Source organism: Pteropus alecto, unplaced genomic scaffold (genome assembly GCF_000325575.1).
Source record: "Pteropus alecto unplaced genomic scaffold, ASM32557v1 scaffold86, whole genome shotgun sequence".
Lineage (NCBI taxonomy): Eukaryota > Metazoa > Chordata > Mammalia > Chiroptera > Pteropodidae > Pteropus > Pteropus alecto.
The window spans coordinates 6448701-6476229 of NW_006442109.1; the positions used below are offsets into that span (position 1 = coordinate 6448701).

General features: G+C 36.6%; 2 protein-coding genes across 11 annotated transcripts in view; one reads left to right on the forward strand and one right to left on the reverse strand.

Moving 5' to 3' along the window:
• ATL1 (atlastin GTPase 1) overlaps positions 1-26642 on the reverse strand; it is a 43051-nt gene extending 16409 nt beyond the window's left edge. Inside the window, exons 1-7 of one of the 6 annotated variants that reach the window (XM_015595793.2) lie at positions 26535-26642; positions 20441-20609; positions 10705-10955; positions 8620-8754; positions 8056-8160; positions 6316-6366; positions 4081-4137 (exon numbers count right to left, since the gene is read on the reverse strand). In XM_015595793.2, the coding sequence (XP_015451279.1) occupies positions 4081-4137; positions 6316-6366; positions 8056-8160; positions 8620-8754; positions 10705-10955; positions 20441-20474 (633 nt within the window). In that variant the 5' untranslated portion in view covers positions 20475-20609; positions 26535-26642. Of the gene's footprint in view, positions 1-4080; positions 4138-6315; positions 6367-8055; positions 8161-8619; positions 8755-10704; positions 10956-19394; positions 19512-19864; positions 19884-20440; positions 20832-26534 lie in introns of those variants that run through there. The other 5 variants (XM_025038867.1, XM_015595797.2, XM_025038870.1 and 2 more) reach the window with 5 other exon arrangements.
• A 163-nt stretch (positions 26643-26805) lies between these two features.
• The window catches only part of MAP4K5 (mitogen-activated protein kinase kinase kinase kinase 5), a 92842-nt gene continuing 92118 nt past the window's right edge, over positions 26806-27529 (forward strand). For 4 of the 5 annotated variants that reach the window (XM_015596027.2, XM_015596029.2, XM_015596030.2 and 1 more), the window contains exons 1-2: positions 26812-26995; positions 27210-27426. In XM_015596027.2, coding sequence (XP_015451513.1) covers positions 27319-27426 — 108 coding nt within the window. In that variant the 5' untranslated portion in view covers positions 26812-26995; positions 27210-27318. Of the gene's footprint in view, positions 26996-27209; positions 27427-27529 lie in introns of all 5 variants that reach the window. The other variant, XM_015596028.2, reaches the window with a different exon arrangement.

The following is a 27529-nucleotide window of genomic DNA, read 5'->3' on the forward strand; positions in this document are numbered from 1 at the left end:
AAAAATATCTATATATAAAGGTAAAAATAAATAAATAAAATAAAAGACCTATATCTACCATCTTAATAGATGCCTAATTCTGTCAACAATTTTGTCAAAATAAAACATAATAATTTGTATTCAGAACATTTATACCTAAAACATGTATTCTGAAAATAGAGGTTAGCTAGGAAGCAATTTTTTGCAAAACAGAAGTTCATGAACCAGGATAAATGAAACCAAGTATGTAGATTTGGCTATATTTTGCATTTTTCTTAGGCGATTTTAGTCTCATTTCTTGGTCTTTTTCACTGGGCATCTTCTCAAGTCAACATGAGGACCATGTGTAGGATCAAATCTGAAGTCTTATTTTTTCAACAGCAATCTATATTCTACCCATCTATGGTGTCAAATCTCCAAGTTCCCTGCCTTATGCTCCCATCCAGTGATATGCTGGTAAACTGGCTCTCCCAACAACAAAACATCTTGATATGTAGCATTTGACAATTTCTGTGGTATAAATATGCCCACTGTGATTGAGTTCAAGTTATTAACTGTTTAATAATTGTCTTACATAATTCTTAAATGTTTATTAATTAGCTCTCATGAACTGTTATGAGTTAGCTCAGCAGACCCACTGGCCCCATTTCCTCCCAAGATAATTTGCATGCTTGTATTACATTTATCATGTAAGGATTTCTATGAATCTCAGTCCTTATTTCAAAAGCCATCAGTTTTCCACACTGCTGAATCTTGATTTATTCATACATATGAGTAGAGATAAAAATCAAGAATATGAATTACCCTAATTTTCTCAGATACAAATATTTGAAGTCATAAATATTTTTTTAAATGAATTAAATCCAATCATGCAATGATGGACCTGTTCTGTGTATATCCTACAAATAATCACATATATATTTTGAATCATGAAAAACATGATTTAGTCTTTATTAACTTCCCTTTGGAGACTATATGTTAGAAAATTATTCAAAATGAGTGTTATATCACTACTATGAGTAATAGTGAAAAAATATCACATGCTCAACAAGTGGGAAATGGCTATATAAATTATGGCATATTAATATGGTAATAAAATACATAGCTATTAATATTACAAATACATGGAATATATAAATATGTGTTTTATATTGGTTATAGGGATGACATAGGTTGACATCAGTATCAATGAATTTTCTGGAGAAAGAGGACAGAAGTGGTTAACTGCTAAGAAAGCTTGCTCAATTAATTGAACTTTTATTTAAAGGTTATTTTATTTTGGAATTTTTTCTCTCTATGCTCTTTCCAATTTAAAGGTGAAATATTTTGCTGCTATCTTAAATGCTCTGATATTTGAATATATTTGCATTTTATCTTTTAATTTCATGATGTGTAATAATATTGGTTTGAATTTGGTTGCTTTAGTCTTAAATATTGTTAAGTATCTTTGAAAACCACTTTTGCTACTTAATGAGTTTCATATTTCAATTTCAGACACTTAGATTTAATAAGTCCAAAACTGTTTTAGGAGTCACAGTTGACTCATTCAGTCAAAACTTTCTGGCATTATGACATTTCATAATGCCAACAGTTTACCAACAAGTAATGATCTCTTAAAGTTTTTTCTATTGTTTGTTTTCTATTGTTTGTTTTCTATTGTTTTTTTTTACTCAAAGCAGTAACTCTATTAATTGACTGATCTATCTATCTAGCACTGATTGGTCTCTTTTGGTTTTAGTATATCTGGCAAAGAAAGAAGCAGTAACACCTGCTGATAAGACTGAACATTCCTTTCCAGAATTTACAATGGAGTTCTCCAGTCTATGCCAACGAGTCCTAAGAGTAACAAATTCAGAGAAGAGAAAAATCAAAGCAAATAGTGTAATTACCATACAACACTTCAACTATCAACCTGACAAATAATTAAAAAAAAAAAAAAAGACAGACTCTAGTAGACATTGTAAACTATGTAGAAGATTGTAAGCAGAAACTGGTTTATTCTACCTTGCCTCTCCCCACCCCCTTCCCCAGACCTAAGGGAAGAGATTCATACTCCTTCACTCACCATTATTTCTCCAAGCAAAGGCCTCTTTTTGCTTTATCATATTTTCCCCAGATTCCCACTCCCATTCTTCAACTGTGTATGTAGAATGTTTTAAATAATCATAAATAATATCATGTTACAGATCTTAAACGTTTTTGCTGCTTAATTCAGTATGAATTTTAACACTCTATTCATGCTACTCTATATATTTCTGGTTCACTGCCTTTGGGTATTGCAAAATATTCCAGTGTATGCTTTTCACCATATTTTAAGTATCCATTCTTTTAGTGATGGACACCTAAGTTGCTTCCAAGTTCCCATTGCTACTTTATCAATGCTCCAATGAATATCCTTATAGACTTCTCCTGCTTCACAGAATGGCTGCTCCAATCTGCACTTTCACCAAAAGTCCTGGTGTTCCCATGTATCCAAATCCTAGCTATCATTTGCTGTTAACCCCATGTTTTACTTTTTGCCTACTTAATGAGTGTAAAGTGGTATCCCATTTTAATTTTTACCTGATTGTCAATGAGACTTGACATCCTTTAAAATGTGCGAGCCATTCAGGTTTCATTTCTGTGAATTGTCTATACATCCTTTCCTCTGTTTTTTAAAATATAAGTTTATCACTTTTGAATGTTTTGCTTTTTTAAGACTAATTTTTAGAGCAATTTTAGGTTTACAATAAAACTGAAAGGGAAGTACAGGGATTTGGTATGTGCTATCTGTCTCTTTATCAACATCACTCACCAGAATGATGTTGATACCATTTTTTACCAAGAATGAACCTATATTAACACATCATAACCACTCAAAATCCATAGTTTACCTAAGGTTCACTCTTACTATGGGTTTGTACAATGGGCTCATTTACTCTGAGGGAAGCCTGCTGTGAGCAGCCCTATGGAAAGGTCCATGTGACAAGGAATTGAAGCCTCCTGCCAACAGCCATGTGAGTGAGACTGGAAGTGGAAATGGACCCTCAATCTTCAGAGAATGTCTCCCTGGCCAGCTGCTTGAGCATGACTTCATGAGACTCTTAGCCAAAACCACCCAGACTAAGTCAATCCAGATTACTGACCCTCAAAAACTGTGTAAGATAGTAAATGTTTATATTTTAGGATGATTTGTTATGACAATAGATAATATAGCTCATTTTAAATTATTTGCAATCCGAGTCATTAATTCTACTTTGCCTTTTATCAGTTGTTCGGATTCCTTCTGTGCTCAAATTCCCCTCAGTGGGTGATTCATCTTGGCTGATGATGTGTATCTGCAAGGAGGGGCTAAATTATAGGACTTAGTTTGAGCTACCTCTAATAAGCCTAGGCTGAAGCCATCGTGCTTCAGGTGGACAGTCTTGGGCATTTAAATCTGTACCTTCTCCAGGCAACTGTTTTCAAGGGCTATTCGACTTAGTTATAATCTCTTGGTTCTTGATATAAAAGAGGGACAGGGGAAGAAGGGACCACTGTCTGCTTATACCACCTAATCTGAGCTCAGATATTGCCCTGATGTTATCCTGCTGTCCCCAGCAAAGGCTGAGCTGGTTGCTATTCTTCTGATACTCAGTGGAGCACGTAATGGTTCATGCGCATCAATGAGTAAGGAAGAAAAGAACACCCCCCTAAACTTGCCCCTCTCAATATCCTGTCTCTGGTGCTTAGTAGCTTTTGCTATGGCTTGCACCCATCTTCTATTGTCTCAGGAGTCTTGTTTGTTTGCTTTTAGGTTTAATGTTTGACAATTTCTTTTGGTCTCTGTGACATCTCTAGGGTCGGGTTCAAGAGAGAAAAGCTGATATTTTTGCAGAAACCAAAATCTCATTCTTTTTATTTTTCTCACTTCTTTTTTTAAAAAAATAATTCGTTAAATTTTTTTTCTCCATTTTTATCTCCTCCTTGCATCAAGTAACATTAAATAGACATTCGATCATGCTTCTTAAATGAAATAAAGAAAAAGAGAAAGAAACATGATCCTCTCAATTAATTAAAATACCTGCATATGGTCTTTAGGAAAATCTAATAAGAATTTAAAATCATTTTACCTCAACTCACCTGAAATGGCTTCAGGAATGTTTCTTCCATTGCCAGCCTGCCATACTCAGTGAAAAGCTAGAAGGAAAACCATGCAAATGTGCACATGCACACACACACACACGTACACACACACACACACACACACACACACACAGAGAAAACTTGAGTATCTGCAAAGTTTCACTTCTGGGCTTTCTTCCATTCATATTTTTCCCCTAGCTGTAACATAATATTATATTATTAAAATTAAAACATTTTAAGGAACTAAGTATTAGATAAAACAGAGCTACAGTAATTAGATATTTTAAAATTATGACGAAGTATATTTAAAAAATAAAGTTCCCATTTTAAAGCTAACACCTTTTGTATCTAGAATATTGAACAATTTTTTGTAGGGAAGATGGGGAGAGAGAAACATGTTAAATGACCTTTCAAAGTAGATCCTGCATAATTAGACCAGAGAGCCATAAACTATTTAGTATATATTTACAAAAGTTATTGCCTGAGGAATCTTGATGACACGATGGCCTGAATTGTTACAAAGGCACATAGGCATTTGGATTAAAAAGTGAAAAATCAAATACACTGCTGTTTCTTATTTTTTATTGCTCCCAATTGAGAGGTACCATAGCAGTTTTTGTATTGCCAGAAATGTAAGGTTTTGGAAAACATAGACCTGAGGGGGTGACTGTGACTGGACCTCTGCTGAGAGTTTCATTGAGAGTGGCCAAGTGGGTTTCCCCATACATACACAGAAAATGCCACTTCATACACAAGAATAACAAGCCATAGTGGCTTCTCAGAGCTGGGAAAGAATGCTGACACAGAAGATTCGCATCCCTGACCTGTTTCGAGTAGCTTCCATAGTACCACACTGCCTTTCCTGTGGGAGCTATGGGAATCTAGAAAGCAAAGGGTAATTACTAGGCATCTTATTAAAGTGATTAAATAAAAGTCTGGAATATCATATCTAAAAGGTAGCTGGTCCAGGGATTAGACACTCTCATTAGAATCATTTACTAACATAAATTGAATTCACAGTCTTTTGTGAGGAAAATTGGGATATTGTTATTTATGGGAAATTTTGTAAATGATCTCAAAAAAGATAATTTACTCAATATCAAAGTCCAAAAATCAGTCCTTTTTAAGAAATCTTTAAACTGGTATTGAACAGTGCCATGTCATTAACTTGGAAAGTAATTAGCTAGGTTATGACACAAGCCTGGAGAAGTAATCGTACTTATTATAAGAAACATCTAACAATTATTTGGCATACTTCCTATTTGTCATAAATGGTCAGTGTGATGTACAAGAAATATATTTGAGAGTAATGCTGGGTGTGAATTCAAATGATATATCCAATATCACAGACTACCCTGCTTTTATCATCCTTTGTAATCTGTTAAATTTGCATGTGGCTCTTATTGCCAAGATAAAATAATATACTGCAAGCAAAATTTTCTATAAAATATACAGAGGGAAACTATCAGAGAAACAATTGGTTTTTGCTATGTAACCAAGCATAACATGAATGAAAGCAGGAAGTGTCACAGAGTTATGAACTGCCTTTAAGAAGTATCTAACCTTTTACTTACTTGAGATTTAAATGGTTTAGAGGGTAGGAGCTCCAAGCCCAGTCGGATGACCACATTTGTATTCCTGCTCTACCACTAATTAGCCACATAAATTTAAACAAGTCATTTATTTCTTTCTACCAAATTTTCCTCACGTACAAAATATGAAGTATAAATTAGGTGTTACTGAGGTCTCTTTCAGGTCTAAAACAGAATTCTTTGAGTTATCTATCGTCAGGTAGCCCCTCATAGTTCTTAGGTATAAAATGGTCCACAGGAAAAAAATCTGGCATACAACCAATATCATACTAATGATTATTAAATTCCTAACCTTAAGACTTCAACTTCATATTTTGGGTCATTTTTAAATCTAAGATTCTTTTTCCACTCTAATTTGCCACATATTTTCACACACACAGGGCTGGCAGCAAGTAGATTTCAGAAGCAAAGGAATTTACAAACTGAATTAGAAAGAACATAAACATATAAGGCTGGAACAAGAAACCTGAAAATAGGACACCTCCATTTGGTTATGTTTCCAAATCTTTCTGAATTGTGAAGTTTCCTAAGTAAAAGAAGCCCCAACAAAATCCTGAAGTTCTGCTATACATGCAGAACTTTTGAGCTATACATGCTCAAAAGATTATGAGATATTGAAAAAGAATATAAATATTATTACCTGGAGGTGCTGAAGATCATCCTCCTGGACATTTTGAGATAAGTTATATACCTTGATTAAGAAATAAAGTTAAAATGAGAAAATAATTAGCATCATCCTAAGCATTTACTTTGTCATTCTCTACTTTTCTAAATATCAATTGTCATAAACTTGAACTCTTACATACACTCTTGTGCCATGATATTTATAAGACCTTATGAGAGGAAGAAAAAAAGCTTGAGAGACAACAATGTACAATGATCATAAAATTGTTCTAGAAATGCAACAGCCACCTGCTCTGGAGGCAGGATATTAAAATTACTTTATGAACCTATTCTAACAATCAGTCAATAAAATACTCCCTCTTACAAGCACATAAAAATAATGGCAATTTAAATTTGAATAACTCATACATAAAATTGTCTTGAAAAATTATGTTGACTCCTTCACAGTTGATTATCTTAGTTATGTCTATAGACAGTTTCATCATATGGAAGTTAGTTTCTGAATATCATGCTCATGCCTTTATACATATGCATTATTACTTCGAGAACAGAGCACTATATTAAGGTGACATTTTTAGAGGGAGATAAATATCAGTAACATCAAAGAAAAGTTGAGGATGTGTATATTTTTATGTACTAATACAAACAGTATACTTTGTGTACCTATTTAAATAACATCGCTTCTCAGATAATAACAGTCAGTACCGAGGACTTAGATTTTTCAGTGAAAATATTGAATGTCTTTAGGTAAAACATAAATAGTAAATAATACATATTAAAAAGGCAAAGTCAATCTAGTTTTAACTGGCTTGTATTAATAGCTTATATTTATGAAGAAATTAGATATTAAGTCAGTATTTTAAAGGCTCATTCATTTAAGAACGTATACTGTTAAAAGCCAGTCAATCATAGATTATAATCATGGCATTTTATCTTAAAGTCCTTTGTACATAAAAAAAAAAATTCAGTCTCCCTTCTATCCACCCTCTCGCGGTTGCCCTAACCACATAAGATGCCCCCATTGCTGGTTCACTAGCTCTATTCTCTCTATTTGCTTATCACTTCAGCCTTGACTTACTCATCCTAACCACTTTGCTTTTCCTACCTTTTTAAACTATCTTACCTTTCTCTAATGGTCTGTTTCTTGTCTACTATCTCTTCTTTTCAGTAAAAAGAAAATATTTTAAATTTGTCTTTAAATCTTTTATGCTTTGTGTTCTACGGTTATAGTAAAACTCCCAAGGACATTCAGGACAACTTTTAAAGTTTATAATAACCTCAAAAACAACAGTTAAAAAAGATAGAGAAAGAAAAAGGAAGGGAAGATAAAAATTTTTATAAGATATTTACTTTCTTAAATGTATGTTAAGATGTTTCTACTAGCTATTTAAATAAAATTTTGCATTTATAAATCTTGCTTCATTAAATATAATTTAATGTATCTCCACACATTATAAGATTTAATAACAGTAAGTTTGTTGCAGGCTTTAAACAGAAAAATATTATCAATAACATTGTAAATCTACTTTCTGATGAAAGTAGGCAATTTAAAAATTGATCAGAAATTACATTACAGTAACAAAAACAATTCTACTCTTATAGCAATCATAAATACTGGTATGCAAATTGAGCCAAATAATATATATAGTTTAACATTTCTGTTGTTTGTTCCACTCCCGCACATATGTAGAAATACACATATTCATATTTTTAGGTAAAGAAACATCTATCAAAATGGATTTATTTTATTCCATACCTGTATTGAGCTGATCATTGTGCTAAGGGCAAATACTGTGGCCGAATCTCTCAAAGTTGACTGACTATCAAAGGTTCCCTGAGTATCCATCAATAGCACTGCAACCTACAGGCAAGTAGAATGCATTATTGATAGTTTATAGAACTTGTAAAGTATTAGGGTTACCCCAAAATTAACACCAGAAGAACTAAAGTAAACCATTAATAATGAACACTTTATATTTTACATGTGCCATGAATACCACAGAAAATAAAAACTATTAATTAGCTACCGAATACTGTAATGATTACTTTTCACTGGTAATCCAACATAACAGAAACAGCACTGAAGCAAAGTATGTATGTTAGCCTGCTGATCTGCTTTTCTATAGTCTCTGTGATTTTGCCTACCCTGAGCACTAGAAAGGTTAATAGGGAACATGCAATAAAATGCTACCCACTTTCTTTTTAAAATTCATGTCAAATAGCCAAAAATTAGTTTTCAAAAGAACATTTTTGAGGGTTCTGAAGAATGGTAATTGTTTCAAGTGAAAAATCTATTTTCTTGGAGAAGTTCACATCATACCTTTTTACCATCAGGTTTATTGATAAGGAAGACCTCACTCCATATCTGGATTCCCGTGGTCTCTCGTTCAGACCCACCTCTCCATGAAAAACCAGTCAATGGTTCATTGTAATCTCCAATCCAATCAACTGACTCCTATAAATTAAGAAAATCTATGATACAGAACTGATTATGTGATATAGCATTTTCCATTCATCCATTCTGTTTCAACAAATATGCACATCTATTGTATTGATACAATTTATTTATTCATCCAAAAAGTAATTACAGAGAAGCAACCATCTGCCACATTTTATGCTAAGTCCTGGGACACAAAGATATTCTAGACTTGAGGAAGCTCATAGCCTAACAGGGAGACAGACATGCTAACAAACCATTGAAATGCAACATATGCATGACAAAATAGGAGTATATATTAGGCATAAATGGAAGCATAGGAAAAGAACTAACTAACTCTTGATCAGGTAAGACTTCATAGGAGAGGCGATATTTGAGCTAAGACTTGAAGGATGCTTAGAAATTTTCCAGGTAAGCAAACTTGGGGAGGGCATTCCAAAAATAAATAAAAAAGATATGAGAGAGCATATTATATCAGAATATAAACAATAATATATACAACTGTTTTGGTATTGGGGGAGGAGGGAGTGAATAGTAGGAGAGGCACCTAGTAGTAGGTGCAAGAAAACAAAAACAAAACAAATCTGTTATACTTTAATCTGAACAAATGCTATTTAACACAAGCAACATGACGAGTGTTATTATTTCACTCTAATGTTTATTTAACAGTTAAAACTATGAATATGCCTAAAACTGTATAATCCCAAAGAATGTATACTAATTTTGTTCATTCAATTTTCTTGTGTTAAGTAGCATATTAATGTTGGCATGCTAGAAATAATGATAAGAGTTTTGCTTGTTTTCAAAGCCTGAAGTATTTTAGTAGTTCTGTTATTGATTTGTTTAAACTGACGCAAGAGATAGATGTTAAAATTGACATTACGAAATTGTTCAAAAATAACCCAACTATAAAAGATCAATCTAAAATGGATAATTATGGTATAAATACATACTACAAAGTTTCTTTGGGTAGTGTGGCTATTCTGCCTCTATGTTCACATTTGCATCAGAATTGCTAGGGGTAAAAGAGTAGAAAAAATACTGGTATGCTCTCCACTCTCAAACCTCTGTTCCTCAACTCTAATCTCCTATTTATCCTATGCTTTTGGTTTATCCTAGGTAGCTTTAAAATCTCATTTCTGTGACATACTGTTGTCTCAAGTGTCATGGCACTGTTGGTTGCTTCTGGGGGTAGAGCAAGGGTGAGAACCGAGTAGGAAAAGATAAGAGAGAACTTTCTGGGGTAAAGGCAAAATATACTTGATAGGGGTTGAGGCTACACAGGTGTATGCATTTTCAAACAAAACAAAACAAAACACAATGTACACGTGAGATTTGTGCATATTACTATATGTAAATTTTACAACAAAAGAAAAAACTAAATAAATACTGAAGTATTTAATAATGATGCATATTGAAATATTTACAGGGGAAGTATACTGATGTCAGCAATTTACTTTGAAATGAGTGACAAAGGCAGGGTGGAATGATGGATGGAATAGCTGGAGACACAAATGATAAAGCAAGAGTATTATTAATGATAGAATCTAGGTAGTGGATACTCAGGTGTTCACTGTAAAATTATTTTAACTTTGTTGCATGCTTGAAAAATGTCATAATAAATATCAGGGGAAATGATTATGATAAAAAAGTTATGACAGAAGTTACTTAACATTTTAAACATTATAATATGAAGTTTATAATCATATTACTATAAAGTATCTATCTTTAGAAAATTTTTTAAAAGTTATTTTCTAAAGGAAATGTAGTGAAATGGCTTCAGACAAAAGTGGCCTATGTAGTTTGGTGCCCAAAGTACCAGTAGGAATGATTGCACCATAGCATTTATTAACTAGTTCATATTTAGGGTACATAATAATAGAAATGGAAATACTGTACACTATTAAATAAAAACACGAAGTGACAGAAGCATAGAAACAAGAAAACATTAAAGCACCTCTTACATACCTGGTTGTACATGTATCTCAACATAAAGTCCATTAGGAATGATTTTCCTTTTCTAAATGCTCCAGCAACAGATACAGCAACGACCTCCTTGTCCCTGACAGCCTCCGAGAGAAGGATTCGATTTAGTGCAGTTTCATCTAACTCAAAGGAATGGTCGTCTTTGACAATGAGGACTTGGACTGGTCCTGCCTTTTTCACTGGCTCCTCCTCTTCTGAGCTCCATTCATATGTCTTTTCTGAAAACCCACCTGCTGAATACAACAGCAATTTATTTAGCTAATCATTTCAAAATACCAAGAAATGCGTATGTACTTTCCAACTCTCAAACATCTGAAACAGGAGCACAGTAGAATTAGAAATACTCATTTTAACGAACTATATTGTCATTTGCACAATATCTCAGAAGATTTACATTTGTTTTTTCTGATCATGTGACCAAGTCAAACAGAATTTTATTTTCAAAAAAGCTCTAAGTCAGTGCAGAGATCTCTACTGAGTGACGATGAAAATCAAAGCAAAGGACTCTACTTTTGGAGCAGAGGAATAAAGTGACTTTAGTTGACACTTTCTTCATCTCTTAAGAATAAATTTAGTTATTCACATGAAAGGGCCTTCCAACATTTTTTAAAGCTGAATATACATAGGAGGAAATACATAAGTGAACTCAGAATCACATATTCTTGAATTTGGAATAAATCTCTAAAGCACCTAGTCCAGGTCCTTCCAACAGATGCCTCCTATCTAAAAAAATCCTAGACTCTTGTCTAAAATTATGGCTCATAGCAATGGAAGTTACAGATAATTAAACTGGTTAGGGCCAGATTACAGAGGATCTTCAAATCTATAGAAAAGAGGTCTGCAAATAATTCAATTAAAAAATAAGAAAGTTTTGAAAGTTACTTTATGTGAAGATCTTACAAAAAAGCTGTGTGACCCTAGGAAATTACTAAACCTCTCAATTTCTTCATCTGGAAAATGAAAACTACTGATATTACCTATTTAATAGGGCTGTTGTAAAGATTAAGGGAATTTCTATACATAAAATGCTGAGAACAGCGTTTGGCACGTAGTAAGCTCATAAAGATTAGCTATCGCTGTCATCATCACCACCACTACCTTGGAACTACTGATTGAATTAAGTATTCCTGGAAAAACTTCAGCATACTTTTTATAAAAAATTTGTTGTGTGTGTGTGCGTGCACTTCCATGTTTTCAGAGTTTTCTATAAAATTATCAGAAATGCTATTTTTGACAGAAGTCACCTTTTAGAATTCATCCTTAATATACAAGAATTTGGGAACCTACACCTTGGCACTTGTGCTATATTACAAAACAACCTCAATGTGTCAAGTGACACATTCTTATATCCACTGCCTTTGTAATATAACTTTGTAATGTCCTCCCACTTTGACTCTGGGGTCAGCCACACGATTTGCTCTAGCAGACATGCCTCTGCCATTCACCATGAAAATATTCCTAGACTAGTCTGCTACAGAAAGAGAGACACTTGGAACAGGGGCAAACTGTCCAGTCCTAGCCAACCCCTACAGCAAGCTGACCCCCAGCCATGTGAGGGAGCCAAGTCAAGATGAAGAGAGTAACCTAACAACCATTTCAATATGTGATCAATAAATGCTTATTGTTCTATGCCCCTGAGATTTTGTGATTGTTTATCATGCAGCATCATGGGCAATAAACAACCGATACAGCCTACAGCCTCTTGCTTTAGAAAGGCAGTACAGCATAGTGGTTAAAAACACAAGCTCTGGAACCAGATTGCTGAGATTTGAATGAAGGCTTCCCCATTTCTCAGTTGAGTAAGCTTAGGCAAGTTGTTTAACCTCTCTGTGTCTATCTAATAAAGTTGTTCTAATTAATATATGCATGTAACACACTTTATAACAGTAGCTGGTACATAGTAAACACTATCAGTATTATTATAGGTTTAGGAAACTAAAGCCAAGATGTAACTGATTTTGCCTAAGAAAAGGAAATAGAATTTCTGTATCAGACAATCTATCATGGATGCTTTCTTGTGTTATTTATCTGTTCCTTTTAATATTCTAGAAAAGTATTTATTATTATCTGTATTTTTGACACATGAGAAAATTAAGAATTAGATTAAGTAACTTTCCCCAAGATCATACCCACTAGGAAGAGAGATAGCCAAGTCTACATAGTTAGTAACTATGAATAGATCCCAGGTATCTAAGTTTCATCCAGACCTTTCTATTTATAATATTCTGACTCTTTAGTGGAAATCAAACAACTCTTGGACAACACATAAATGGGCTTATTTTGTATCAAAAGAACAGAAAGTCAAAACATTTACCAATTAATTCCTTAGATCAGATATATGACTTAACCTTAAATAATAGTGACCTCAAATCAACTCTTGATGTTAATTCTTGAAACAAACTGGGCTCTTAAATAACCTTTCATGTAAGTTTGTGAAAATATACTTAAATAGACATTCTTCATTATGTCTATTTGGTAAGTTGTAACTAGAGCAAAACAAGGCAATTGTATCTCTTGGTATACTTTTAAATGAGTCATCAGATCACACTGATATATATATATATGTACACACATATATATACACACACATATATATGTAACATTTATAACTTTATATATTGCTGTTCATCTATAAACTAGTGCTATTTAAATATTGCACATCTAACGTGCAATTTAGTTTTTCATTAATGAAGACAGATATATAGCAATATTTTCTGAACAATAGTACAAAGCATCTAGAGACAACAGAACCATTGTCTAGAGCCATGAATCAGAGTTGTTTTCTCTACAAAGTTAAAAAGAATGGATTTTATATTCAATAGCTAATAGCTTTTATATTGCCATATCATAGATGCTGGAGTTAGCCTTTGTTTAAATCCCAACTTCACAACTTACACATATATGAAGTTGTGGAAATTATTTAACCTTCCAATGGCTCACTATCCTATATCAGAAAAATGAGATTGAAAATGGTACATACATCAGAGAAACTTTGTGATAATTAAATGAAATAATGTTCATTAAATGAAGATCAAAGAGCTTGACAAATAGTAAGTGCTCTGTTTATCGATAGATGAATAGATAAGCAAAATGTGGTATACACATACTATAGAATGTTATTCAACCTCAAAAAGAAAGAAAATTCTGACATACGCTAAAACGTGGATTAACCTGAGGGCATTATGCTAAGTGAATTAAGACAGTTATGAAAAGACAAATATAGTAGTGTATGACTTCATTTATATTAGATACTTAGAGCAGTCAACATTGTAGAAAGAGAAAGTAGAATGGCAGCTGCCAGAGACTGGGAGAAGGAGGGAATAGGACTTAGTGTTTCATGGATTTACAAGTTTTGTTAGATGAAAATAGTTCTAAGGAATGGATGTGGTGATGGCTGTACATGGATGTACTTAATATTACTGAACTGTACACTTAAAAATGGTTAAGATGGTAAATTTTATGTTATCTGCATTTTCCCATAATAAAAAAAATGAAAAAAAGAGGCATGTAAAATTCGAAACCAAATATTATAGGAAAATATTTTATAACTTTGAGGTAGGGCAAGATTTCTTAAAATATAAAGAGCACAAACCATAAAGGAAAATATTAAATTGACTACATTAAATATAAAACTTCTGTTTATTAAATTATACCATCAAGAGAACAGTCATATCACAAAGTGGCAAAAGATATATGTAAGACAAATCACCAACAAAAGACTTATATCAAAATATTTAAGAACTTATACAAAGCAAAAAAAAAAGATAACCTAATAAAAAATTGGTAAAGGGTAAACAGGTACAGTTTAGTAAATATGAATGACTAATAAATATATGAAAATATACTCATACCTAATTGGTAATCGGTAAAATGCAGATTTAAGCCATAATGAAATATCATTTCGTGCCTATCATAATACAAAGTGTAGGTGAGAATGTGGAAAAATGCTTACTCTAGACTTCATTTATATTCGGTTCTTAAAAATGTAAAATGAAATAATGCATTATATATAATATTAAATACATATTACATATACATATTAAAATTATCAGGAAATGAGAAACACCAAATTTATGAAAGTATTTATCTTTGGAGAGGGATTAAGAAGAGGTGGCCACTAAGGTGGGGCACAGAAACAATGTCTAAATATTGATAAAGTATATTTCTTCAGCTGGGAGGGGGGATACAGGTGCTTACTATTCTTTTCAAAACTCAACATCTATGTTTTATTCTTTTGTAAATAGATATTTTTCATAAGAATTTTTTATATAAAAAAGCAAGAGCCTCTAAATTTAAAAATACCCTAACTTTTTTAATGTCTAAAAGTAACTCACAGTAGATCATTTCCCTGATGATAATTTTCCTGATAATCCTGGGTTCCACTTACAGTTTAGTCACTAGTTTTAAAGATAATAAAGCCTTCAGAGTTTGAAATAGAGCAAAGCTATAACCTAGGAGACATCAAGACAAGGTGTAAGCAGATACAAAGTATAAAAACATATATATCTATAGGAAAAAGAATGTATTTGACGAAGATGTAGGGAAGGCAAATTAAAGTAGAAAAATGGGGAGGGGAGAGTCTGTAGGGAAGTACATGTATGACCCATTCGAAATTTTATTTTGTTTCAGAAGCAATAGATATTTAGAAACTGAGGCAAGTAAAAAGAAACAAATAGTCTCATTTCATGAAAAATAGAGTACACCCAATAAAAAGAAAGATCAAGAGGTAACTATACTATACTCAAGATTATTTTTACATTCTTCCAAAGAAGATAAACGAATGGCAAACAGGTACATGAAAAGATGATGCTTAACGTCACTAGTCATTAAGGAAATTAAGAAAATGCAAATTAAAACAATAAGACACCACCTTACACCTGTTAGAGTAGCCATCATCAAAAAGTAAGAGATAACAGTGCTGTCATGGATATGGAGAAAAGGGAACCCTGTGCACTGTCATGAGATTGTAAATTGGTACAGCCACTATGGAAAACAATATGGAGGTTCCTCAAAAAAATTAAAAAAGTAGAACTAGTTAAAAATGTGATCCAACAATTTCACTTCTGGGAATATATCCAATGGAAATGAAAACACTAACCTGAGAAAGATACCTGCACCCCCATGTTCACAGAAGCATTATTTACAATAGTTGAGACATAGAAACAACAACGTAAGTATCCATGGATGGATGAATGGATAAAAAAGTTGTGATATATATGTATATGTATGCATATCTATCTATAGATCTATCTATCTATCTATCCATCCTCACACACATATACACATACACACACACATACACAATAGAATATTATTCAACCATAGAAAACAAGGAAATCCTACCATTTAGAACAACATGGATGAACTCTGAAGGCATTATGCTAGATGAAATAAGTCAGAGAAAGACAAATACTATACGATCTCATTTATATGTGGAATCTAACCAAACAACCAACCAATAAAACTAGCAAATTCATAGAAAAAGAGATCAGATTTGTGGGTGGGAGGTGAGGGGTAGGAATAGGAGGAATTGGAGGAAGGTGGTCAAAAGGTACAAACTTCCAGTTATAAGATAAATAAGTACGAGGATGTTATATACAACATGACCATTGTATTTAACACTGTTGTATGATATGAAGCGAAGTTAAAAGAGTAGATCCCAAGAGTTTGCATCACAAGGATAATTTTTTTATTTTCTTATTTTATCTAAATGAGATGATAAATAACTAAACCTATGTGATAATCATCACAATATACGTAAATCAAATCATCATACTATATACCTTAAACTTCTATAGTGATGAATGTCTATTATTTCTTAATAAAACTGGAAAAATGAAAAAAGATACTGTTTTTAATCTTTCCTCAAAAAACAAAAACAGAAACCTAAAAATTAATTCTCAACAAATGCCTTTTCAAAAAATAGACATTTGCTACACTCACTATGAAGCTAAGACAGTTTGTTTTTTTTTAAGGGCAGGAAAGGCTGACATTTTAGAGCAAATATTATTTTTCTAAAGCAATATTGCACTGGCATTTACTGTTACGTTGTAGAAAACTCAAATTCCCATGTGGTATCCCAAGTTTTTAAATAACTGTAATTAACGAAAACGAATAAACAAAAAAGGGCGCACTTCTGTTTTGTTTCCGGTAGTACTTAAGCTCTAAGTCCAACTCTGAAAAACTGCTTGTTGGCCTACTGCTTCTGATATTCATCTGTCCTATTTATTTTCCACACTAACACATTCTTTGCCTTCTTTTCTAGTCCAAGGTGATCAAATTTATAGATCTTTGCTTTCTTATGTCAGCTTAAGCATAGACAGGCTTGTTGTGGCACCTTTTAGCATACTATTTTAGTTCCTTGTCCTCATTACATTGACTGGGGAAGCAAATAACCCTAAATTTAAATTCTAGGTCTATAACTGATAAATTATGGAACCTCTAGCAAGTTACTCATGCTCTCTGAGTCTCAGATTCCTTGTATATTAAAGTAGATAATAACACCTACTTTGAAAGAACTGACTTCTAAATGCTTAAATTTATTCAAACTTTTAGTTCAGTGTAGATTTAGGTACAGGTAGTGGGATTCTCAGTTCTACTCACAGACCTGCTTCCCAGTTGTATTTCTGTGTATGATCCTCAAATACCACCCCCAACTCTGGGTATTAGAAGAGATGCTTTTCTGCTTTCTACCCTCCAGGACCCTTGTAAGACCTAGCAGGTCATTGACCACTCAGGTAATAATAATACTTATTATATGTCCTACAGGATCCTTATCTGAATTTTAGGTCTCTTGTACAGATTTTAAAATATCTCTCTTGCCGTTTTCTTGGAAATAACTCTATATGCCAATTCTAGAGAGTCTACCCTTGCCCTCTGCCCATTGCTTTCTAGCATGTCTGAAAAAATATTTATTTAGGTAGATGATAAGGTCAGTCTTTTATAAACTGTCACCTGAGGTTTCTTTTGTATCTGAGACCTCTGACATCTCTGAGGGCCTATTCTCTCCATTTCCCTTACACCATTTTCCATTATCTTATAAAACATTCCATAGTATCATGATATACAAAATAAAGATAAGATGACCTCAAGTTCTAATCTTAGTCCTCTAACTTACTAAATATGTGACTTTCACCAAGTTATTTAACCTACCTAGACTCAGTTTTTTCATTTACGAAATAGCGAACATGTCCTGCCAACTTAAGGGGCTAAAGGTCACATGCAATAATAATGTAGGTGAATGTGCCTCCGCAAACTGTAGTTCTATACAATGCAGAGGTATTATCCATTTAACGAAGCAGCAGTATAGAAGAGCATAACGATAAAAGAAACTGAATTTAAAAGTCCAGAGTCTAAAATCCTGGCTGTATCATTTACCTTTTAATGTGTAAATTGAGGATTATAATACCCAACTCATTGATATTAGCTCAATGATGTTAACTATTATTGTTATTATTAAATGCCTACTTGCGTTAAGCATTCTACTAGGTGCTGGTAATAAAATGGAATCAAGGCTAATATGGCTAACACTTTGCCAAAACATCTATCTCTTACTTAACATGCTATGTTTGCTAAGGCATTTATATCATATATTCTTTACAGCAAAGAAAAATTTGAATAGGAAAGCATTTTCATAGAACATCAAGATAAGACTCTGCAATTCCACTACGACTTTTCTGTGAAAAATTCCAGTGAACATATAGTTAACCCTGGTATTTCTTTTCTTAATTCATCACTTGAGTCGAAACTCTCTTGATGACTTCTGGGTGAACTGTCTGGGATAAGTTTCTATCAAATATGAATAATCTAATATAGTATTTCTGAAAATAGCATCCAAAGACCACCTGCTTCTCAATTGCTCTAAAATGCTAATTAAAAGGGAGAGTCCTAGGCCCTATTTCAGACCTATTGATTCAAAAGCTCTGGCTGGAAGATGTGAGAATCTGCATTTCTCATAAATTCCCAATGTGATTTTTACACAAATCCCATTTTAGAACCACACTACCAAGAGAAAAAACCTCCACTACACAAGAAATCTGTAACCAAAGGAAATACTGAAGAACAATGATCCAAAGTTTCATGAAGGATAAAAATTTTAATCCTCAAAAAATTTTCACATGTCTATCTCTTAACAGGGTAGAGTCAACAATGCATGGAGATCAAGATCAAATTGACCTGAACATACATACCTTAACTGTGAGTGTTCAAGAAATTATTCTAAAGGCCAAGGGGAGGGGTGGAAAGGAAACACTCTGAAAAAGCTTATTCAGATTTCAGAAGAAGCAAAGAAAACAGTGTTATTGCAATACTCACACCTACAAAGATGGGGGTTTGGCGATTTCAGAAAATAGAAACACTTTCTCATAAGAACAGACCTCTCTGCTACAACTCTCTACCACAAACCTTAGACAATCTCTCAAATGTAAATATTTTCTACTGGGAGTTAAGTTGGTCTTGTGACCAATCGGAAGCAAGGAGAAATTCAGACTTTTAATAAAAGTAAACCGAAATAACCAATTAAAATGAAAATTGATACCTCTTGGTCTAATAGACAATTATAGAAAAGATCTCACTGAGACATGGAAGAGAAGCAAGGAACTCTGAACTCCTAGTGGGCTTAAACTTTCCAAACAATAATTCAAAGCTAATGAAGACAATATTTTTCTACCCACCAAGCCACAGCAGCCTGAGTTTTGCTCTGGTTCAGATAATAAAATTCTGGAAAAGGCTTAAGATGGTAGTGAGTTTAGCACTATGACTGGAAGAAACTGAGAGCTCAAGGCGGAAAAAGACGCCCAACCTGCTCACACTAATTGTCCTGAACCAAGTCTGAAGCAGCAGAGAGGGCGGGGCCGCGATTTCTCCTGCATCACTGCGTTCTCTCTTCTCCGCCTGCGTGAGCGCCGCCCACCCACTCGCGGCGTGAACACACTGGGCCTAGCCTCTCCTTTCCCCTCCCCTCGGCCTGGTGCTGAATCATGAGCCTAATATCTCCAAAAGGTAAAATTCAAAGAACAATGCCACCCATAGGGCTAGCCTGAATAGGGTATACCAGGTCCGGGTGGGGCAGAAGGCTGGAAACCACAACTTTGCTTCCCTTCTTCCCAAATTCCCCACCCAACCCCCAAATTAAAATCAGTACTGCAGCGCTGGGGGACTTCCAAGCGGGCGCCCCTTCTCCTGGGTTGCTCGGGTCTGCCAGGCTTCCACCCGGCCGGGCGTGCTACGTCTCATTGTTCCAGCACCGCCTGCCCCTCCGGGAGCCTGCGCGCTGCCAAGCAGGCGAGCTCGCAGCTCCCCGGGAAGCGGGGGTTGGGAATCCCCGACTCCTCGCCCCTCTCGGCCGACTAACAACAGCCCCCTGGCCACCCTTGTCGCCTTCCTGCCAACCTATTGCTAAAGCGGAACCAGTGAGTCCCTGGGAGGCCAGCGGTGGGTGCTGTCCAAATGCTGGGAGGAGGCGGACTAAGGGGGGGCGGGGAAGAACCCGGAGGCTCCGGCCTGCGCGAAGCTGCAGCCCTCACCCACAGGGCGATTCCGGTTACGCGGGTACCACTCGGCCATGGTTCCTCTGGCCCAACAGAGAGCATCTCGGCCGTGGCCATCTCCCAGCCCTGGACGCTGGCGCCGAGCAGTCTTTGGCCCTCCTCGTCTCCAGAAGCAGAAAGTGGAGGGCCGGTCCCCGTGCAGGCTGCAGAAGTCACCATGTACTACTCACCCCAACTGTTTCTGTCTCTGCGGTTCTTGGCCATGGTGGTCCAGGAACCCGTGGCGGTGAGGCGCTGTCACTGCGCTCGGTCTTCAACCCGGCCGCAGGTTGCTGACAGTGGGAGGCTCTGCCCGCGCTGGGCGCAGTTCTCTCAGACTCTGAGGATGTTGCTGTGGCGCTGGTGGAAAGGAGCGGGGAGGAAAAGGGAGGAGAAAACGGATGAACCAAGCTCAGCATCACAAGCCCGAGTTCACACAAATACCAGCGTCACACCCTCCCTACCTCAGCCCACCCCCAGAGCGTGAAGACAGTGGCCAAAGATGTAATGCAACATTTTCAATGAAAAACACACACAAATCAACAGCAACCCCTCCCACACACTCTCAAAGAATTTAACAGCATTATCTAGTCACAGAAATATACAAAGCAATATACTGCATTATTATGGATATAAAAAATATCTGTTTTCTAGAGCAGTTACATATTAGTACAAACATGCTGGCAACATCTAATCTATAAAGCTAAGGAACTTAAAATAATCTGCATTTATCTACCAGGCACCATTTTCTCTTCATTTTAAAATCAAGGTCATGTTAGTAAAGAGGGTATCATGCATTTTTGTACTGGTATACTGAATGGGCCTGCTTTTTAAAATTACGATAGCAAAATTAGATCAAGATCGAGATAAATGAAGGCTGAAGATTCATCATAAACTGTAACTAAATGTCTAGCAGCAATCCGGACTGATAATCCCTTTTAGGTGAATCTCATTAAAAAAGAGTACAGTAGATTCCACAGAAATAATTCTACACAAAAGGGCTGAGTTGATTCACTCTAGAGAAGATTCCACATGTGGAGCTACATAATAACTGACATCAACATCTGATTAAATTTTTAATAATCTGTAGACATTTTCTAAAACTAATTTGGCATGTGCCAAACAGATGAATTAAAAGGGAAAGACTTAATCATTCAGATCTTTAATGGTGGCACTAATTTCTGTAATTCTCCACTGACAAAATTTAATTTTGATTTTTCTACTTTGGCACAGGGGAGGGATTAGCTGAGGAGGTTTCACATGGCCTTTCCAATAATAATAGCTCTTACTCCACATAAACCTAAAGTAGGGATTCTGCTAGTCAATATAGCTATTCCCATATACCTCTTGGGACTGGAAAAGTAATCCCACATAGGTCTTGGGACCCACTGCACCCACTATGAAATGGCCCTCTATCAAGACTGCATTTGACTTTCCTAGGTCTCAACTCTGATAATTGGAATTCTGATAGTATTCTGAGATTGGAGGGATTAGTATTCAGGGCCAATATTTATTAATCTCTAGAAGGTGTGAGAATTCCCCATTCCTCAGTTCAAAATCACCCTGGTAAAAGGTCACAAGTCCCTCTGGGATTGCCTCAGGGAAAATTGTTTATACCTGGCCACACTGCAGGATCCTTCCTCAAAGGAACCTGACATCTTTGTCAATTAAGGGACTCTGGGTTTCTGAATTGGCTTTAGTAAAGGAATTAGGTGAATCTCCATTACAGTGACTTCAGTTAGGTTTCTGCTCGTCAGATATAAAATTTTTCTGCTTACGTATTAATGGTTCCATTAATTCTTAGAGACTTGGTGATCATAGGCCACCACCAAAGATCCATGCAGTCAAAGACCCTGATTATCACTTCTTCCTGAAGGTTAACATGGTAATTGTGTGACCGTGTCTTTAACAGTTAAGAATCTTCCACCTGGCCTCTACCAGGTTCTCAGTATTCCCACCGAAATCATGGATCCTGATTTGACTTCATTGTGGCATTCCATCATCAACTCCGACCAACTGAGAACATCCACCGAAGATCTTTTCAAAGATATCTGTGACCCTTTACTCAATGCCTTGATAAAAGTAAATTTTGTGGGCTCTCCTAGGGATGGTATGGATACAGCATGACTAAGCAGGATGCACATAATAGAGCAAGTCTAACATTCCCATCACCATGAATCTTCACATTCCTTCCTCTACAGTATGTGAGGGAAGTTCTGGCATTTCGGCATATAGACTACCAGCTTCTAGTAACCAATTTAGAAGGACTACCAGCTACTCAAGTCAATAAATCATATCTGAATCACACATAAATATTTGGCAACATCCTGTAATTTTTTTGGTGCATAAGGTGTCTCCTCCAAGAACAGATCTTGTTCATCTTTATCAGGACTATGCTGAAATCTAACTCTTGTTCAGAGTTCTCAACCTCATTCATATCTGCCCTAATGCCCCATTTCATGTAGCAGGGTCCCAGTCTATCTCTACCAGTGTTCTTACCACAGCATCACAGATCTAGGTCTCATATTCAATTGACATCATAACTGTGGAGGCTTTACCATTAGGCTCTGGGCTTGATCTTCAGCCCTATTTGCCCTGCAGCTACAAGAGATAAGTTTTTTCCAAGATGCCAAAGAAGCTTTCTGATTTTCTACTCCTGCCTTAAGTTTGGAATTGAAGGCTCCCTATTTGTCTTTTTTCCCATGTATTTTCACAGAAGCAATCAGAGCAAATGACACCACAATTTTAGTAATCATCACTATCAAAGCAGTTAAGTGCTAGAGATTGATCTTCCAATGCTGTGTTCTCCATCACGTGCCACTACTGATAGTTATTCGAGCTACTCCGTGCTGTGGAATACCATTGTTCCATTTTCTGTGGCAAGTAGTTTATACCAGTAATCATCACATATGGAATACCATCCCAGAAAGCAACGGTTTCTTTCCTGAGGCTACTTCCCATTCCCCTATCTATCAGCGTTCTGGCAAGAAAGAGCACAGAAAGAGAATCTAATGAAAGGACTATTTATAAAAATGAGGACAGGAGTAAAGGAATCAACAGGAGATAGAGAAGTACCCTGAGACTAGCAACAGTGGGAAGCCATTACCATCCTTGCCTTAAAGGGGTAAGGAAAAAGAACTTACTAGAATCCTACAAGAGCTATGTAGCTGCAGGATAAGGCAGTATAGTTTCTCAGAATACTAGTCTATATGAGGTGTGAGCAAACTTTAGGCACCCCTCCTGAACATTATATCCATGTGTTATGTGGAAATTGATAAGGAACAACATAAGATTACCTGTAATTTGTATCTTTTCTTAGTTACTGAATTTGCAAGCAGGACCAATTTGTGAGTTGAATACAGAAATCTTGATAAAAATTCACTTCTAAACCGTCATGGAGATCGGAGTAATAGAAATAGCATTTTAACATATCAGAAGAGCAATTCAAGTTGGATAAAACAGGAATGTGCACTGCCTTCCTCAACTCTTCTTTTTAAAACTCCCATGATAATGACCTGATACTGGTTCTGAATGAGGTATATGTTCCACTGCTATCCAAAACAAAATAGCATTCTCCTATACATTACTTTGAGAACATGGTTTTTGGCTCAACAGACAACTGGACCTAATTAGTAAGAAAAAGTACAGTTTAAGATTAACCATTTGAAACTCCAAATCATAATTATGGCAGATGTCTTCTGACATTTAATTAATTTATATTTAACAAAACTATAGAGCAGTCAACTCAATCACAGATAGTTACATTTTGCAACTAGTTTATGTTGGAAGATTCATCAGGAGATTATATTGCTTAAACCTATATTTTCCATAGACTAAAATTAGTGTCCTTCGTTCTTTCACACTTGAGGGTTTTAATTAGCCATTCTGTCTTGAATAGTAAATTGTGACCCCTCCCTACATAGAAGTTAAAAATTTTTATGTACTCAATTTTTTAAAATTCGGCTTTGGCTAAAGTTTATAGCAGAGGCCACAGCTTGCAATTAGCATTTTACTAAAGAACTTTGAAAGAAGGGAGAAAATACTACAAAGCCAGAACAACTATTATAGGTTGTTATGAAAATTATAAGAAAAGTTGGAATAAATTTACATGTCAGATATTATGAAGACACTAAGAAAATAAGATAATAAAATTTGGATGAAGGGCCTCTCAAGCTATATTTAATCTTATTCCATTCCTCATCATTATAAAATTGGGTAGTTTGTAAGGAATTCTCCTGTTAGCTACATTTTTTAAAATTATTATTGTAGAACCTCCAACCTTGAAACTATTACTTGTTTAGGATGTAAAATTAAATTTATGCACTGTATGTTTCTTTTATGAAAATTGAATTTGAATTTCTTTACCAACTATGTAATATTTAACCACTAGTTATGACTTACCAACCTTATTAAAATAACTCAACCAGTAAGTATGAAAAAATCCTTAAGATTCTTTTGGAGTTAGTATAAAGTGAATGCTTTCCCCTTTGCATCAATTGTGGTGCAAGTAAAATAATGATTATAGCAGACATGTTTTTTTAACCACCAAGTAGAATCGTGATTTTTTCCATGCTATCCACCTCTGAGTTGATGGTCAAGGCATATGGATCTGCCATTACTGGCAACATAAAATATCTGAACTCCAGGGTCTTGTTGAGGCCTATGACTTCAAATTTTTTATTGCTTAATTGTGTTTCAAGAATAACATGCAAGAAGGATTATCAGAAGGACATTTATCCTTGTTTCAAACTGAGAATTCAAAGTTTCCACTTTATGAAGCCTCATGAGGTAAATTTTTCTAAAATCTTAGTATCAGGAAAAAAGTGTGCCTCTCTTTTCATCAATTGGTTCATTGTGATCTCAAAAACACTATAAAACCCTCGGCTTTGGCTAATTTGTTATATTGTTCTGGCGTCCTATTTTCCCTCTATTTAACATCACACCTATTTCCTCATTTACTTATTTTTGTTTTGTGTTATAGTATTTCTATAACTATATGATACCTCAAATTCTCTGGAATAATGCAGGAATAAGTAAGAATAAATACATTTCAGACTAGGGAAAGGATCAATGCTTGTAGGGTCACAGGACAGAAAAAAGAATCTATGATAGTAAACAAGTACTAGGATACCAATAGAACATTTGAAAAGATTTTGAGTCATTGAAGCCAAAAGTATGTGCCCACCCAAACAAGTGCCAAGAAGCTTTGAAAGAAGGAACTGTTCTTCAACAATTTTTTCAATGCAGCAAACACATAGGCTTTGTCTGCAGAGCATGTAAGTCTGAGCTTACTTATGTTCCTTAAATAAGTACCCTTTGTGCATGGAGCACAAGAAAATACATATATTCCCTATCCTGTAAAGGTGTGAATTTAACCTCTAGATCATACAATTGATTACAATGATCAAAAACAAAAAGCATATTGCCCAAGAACAGAATTGAATTGGATGTTCAAAGCCTCAAGTCAACATCTGCAACTTGCTCTTTTGTGATTTTTCAGTTGCTAAATGCACTGAGTGTTTCTGGTTTTTCTGTTCAAAACCTCTACTGGGCTCTAGAAATAACTTTGTCAGTATACATAAACCCAGCAACTTGACTTCTACCTTCCGAGCAAGACTGGAACTGAAATTGAAATATCAGCCACATTACTTCCCTGAATTTGTTTGATATTCTGTGCATTATGAAGTATTTTAAAATCTCTTATATTTGATAACCCTCTTTATAATCCTGTAAAACGCTTTATAAACACTTTCTTGGATGTCAAATGTAAACCTTATCCTCCTCAAGTTGCAAATAAGGATATTGAGATATTGCCAAATATGATGTCTTGTCCCAGATTACAAACTGACGAAGCGGTAGAACCAGAACCAGGTTGTGGTCCCTGACTTTGTTTTAGCTTCTGCAGAACTCTTGATCCAATTAAAGCGGCAATACCCGCGGTGAGATACCGCATGTGTTCAACATGGATAAGTGCCATTGAGACTTCCTAGGAATTCAAGCTTTCAGAAATGTCTCGGAGAAACTCAGTAGAAGACAGGTTGTGCAGGTGTGCAGTGTAGCCTTAAACTGGTACCACTGGGAATGGTTTGCAAAACAGGAAGGTGCAGTAGGGTGTGCCACGGCTTAGTTAACTTGGCACTCCCCCACCTCCTTCCCTGGCGCCCCACTGCCAGGTTACTTCGGGGCCCAGTGCCGTCAACATACCTTTTCCGTGTTGAACTGGGAGGCCTGCGTTGCCATCGCCCTCGTGCCCACCCTTCTCCCTTTACCCGTCACCGAGTTTACCTGACGAATCTGGGGGAGGTTTAGCGGAGGCCGGTCGGCCCACGAATACCCAGAGGCGTCCCTAATCTGTGCAAGTGGGTAGCAGAGCCTGGGCCAAGGAAGGGCGCACCCTGCCAGGGGGGGGTGTAGTGGCCCGGCCGGGAGGCTGTCGTGTCCCGACCAGGCCTCAGGGCGGCACTCTGGTCCCGCAGCCGGCGCGCTCGGGCAGCTGGGCGCCGACCCACGCTGGCCGGGAACGTGTTTCCCGGTGACGCAGCCCGGGTTGGGGAACGTGGTGCGGCGGCAGCGGCGGTGGCGACGGTACGCGCCTCCGCCGCCTGCAAGAGGACGTGCGGTGCAGCGGGAGGCGGTGGCGCCAAGCTGGGAGCGACGGGCGGGCGCTGGGAAGTAGGACGCAGGCGCCCGCTAGGAAGTAGGTCCCGGGCGCGGTGCTCAACAAAGAGCAGGGCCGCCCCGCGCAGGTACTGAGCTTGCCCCGGGCCCCCGCGGGCTGGGAGGCTGGGCCGGACAGTTCGCGGGCGGCCGGGGACGGGGCAGGGCCGCGGCCGGAACGGGGCTGCGGGGCGCCGGAGACCATTCCTGGCCCGCTTCTCCGGTGGGGCGGAAGGGAAGGGGCTGGGCCGCTCGGGGTCGTAGCCCGCCGCGCTGAATCGCCTTTGCTTGTCCCTCGTGCAGGCCGAGTTGCTGGCAGAGGCTCCATGTTGGGAAGTGGCGCCACTCGTCCTCGTTAGCGGGAATCGGGGTGCCGCGGGCAGAGTCGGCGGGGGCCGGGCGCTGAGCGAAGATGGAGGCCCCGCTGCGGCCTGCCGCGGACATCCTGAGGCGGAACCCGCAGCAGGACTATGAGCTTGTTCAGAGGGTCGGTAGCGGCACCTACGGGGACGTCTATAAGGTGAGGCAAGCTGGGTGTTGGCCCCGAGCCGGGCTCTTTTCCTGCGGTTGGCCGGCTCCCGGGAAATAGGGCCACTTTCTGGCGAAGTATAAGGAGGGGGGAT